Genomic DNA, 969 nt, shown 5'->3' on the forward strand with positions numbered 1-969 from the left:
ATACGTTAGAATTAATACCATGATATTTTGACCAAATCTGAAGCATATTCTCAGAGTTGTCCGAAAATTCTGAACACACAAAAAAGAAATAAAACAAGATGAAACATTGCAAAATGATTGTAGAGGCATCCCCACACATGATCAACTAATTAAAGCACAAAATATAAATATTGCTCAATAGTCAATAGTCTTGCCCACTATTATAGTATGTTATATGTATTGTAATGAATGAATATATTTATATAACTAACAGTTGGTCTAAGATTGCGGAATTGCTTCCTGGAAGAACAGACAACCAAATAAAGAACTATTGGAGAAGCAGAGTTCAAAAGCAAGCAAAGCAACTGAAATGTGAGGTCAATAGTCAACAATTCAGAGACATTATGGGCAACGTCTTAATACCCCGTTTGACTGAGCAAATCCAAAATTTGACCCAAAATACTTATACAAATGTTCATCATCATGATAAATCTCCTAATCCATCCATCACCCGGGGTGCTGACCCGACCACCCGACTCAATATTACTATGCCAGCTGCTACTTCATCAAATGACGTCGTACTATTCCAACCCAATTATTATGACAATGATGACCTACTCATGTTACTCCAACCAGACGACCACGTTGCTACTACTGCTGATCCTTTTGGACATTACTCCTTTGAATATAATGAAAGTCCTAATACATTTTGGAACACTCAGAGCTTTATATGATATATATATATATATATATATATATATATATGTATGTACATGCATGGCTTCCCATGCCGAATATATAATAATATTGCATAACAGATCGCTACAGATTCCGGAAATGCCCTTAGGCAAACTCAAACAGACTAACAACCTCAAACTAATCACTTCATGTAAAGAATTTCCTAACAGTGACTAAACTGGAGAAAACACAGAAGGGAAATGGTATATCTTCACCTTATAATACCCTCCAATATGTATAAAATAACAACAG

The 969-nt window shown here is 34.7% G+C and overlaps 1 protein-coding gene across 1 annotated transcript; it reads left to right on the top strand.

Annotated features, from left to right (window-relative positions):
* The first annotated feature begins 224 nt into the window (after positions 1-224).
* LOC133033266 (transcription factor MYB24-like) lies at positions 225-713 on the top strand. The gene has a single exon (XM_061107964.1). The coding sequence runs from the start codon at positions 225-227 to the stop codon at positions 711-713; it is 489 nt and encodes a 162-aa protein (XP_060963947.1).
* The last annotated feature ends 256 nt before the right edge of the window (positions 714-969 follow it).

This window comes from Cannabis sativa, unplaced genomic scaffold (assembly GCF_029168945.1).
Source record: "Cannabis sativa cultivar Pink pepper isolate KNU-18-1 unplaced genomic scaffold, ASM2916894v1 Contig3, whole genome shotgun sequence".
NCBI lineage: Eukaryota > Viridiplantae > Streptophyta > Magnoliopsida > Rosales > Cannabaceae > Cannabis > Cannabis sativa.

Excerpts from the sequence above, each read along its gene's own strand:
- LOC133033266 (XM_061107964.1), top strand. The coding sequence starts at position 225 with ATGAATGAATATATTTATATAACTAACAGTTGGTCTAAGATTGCGGAA.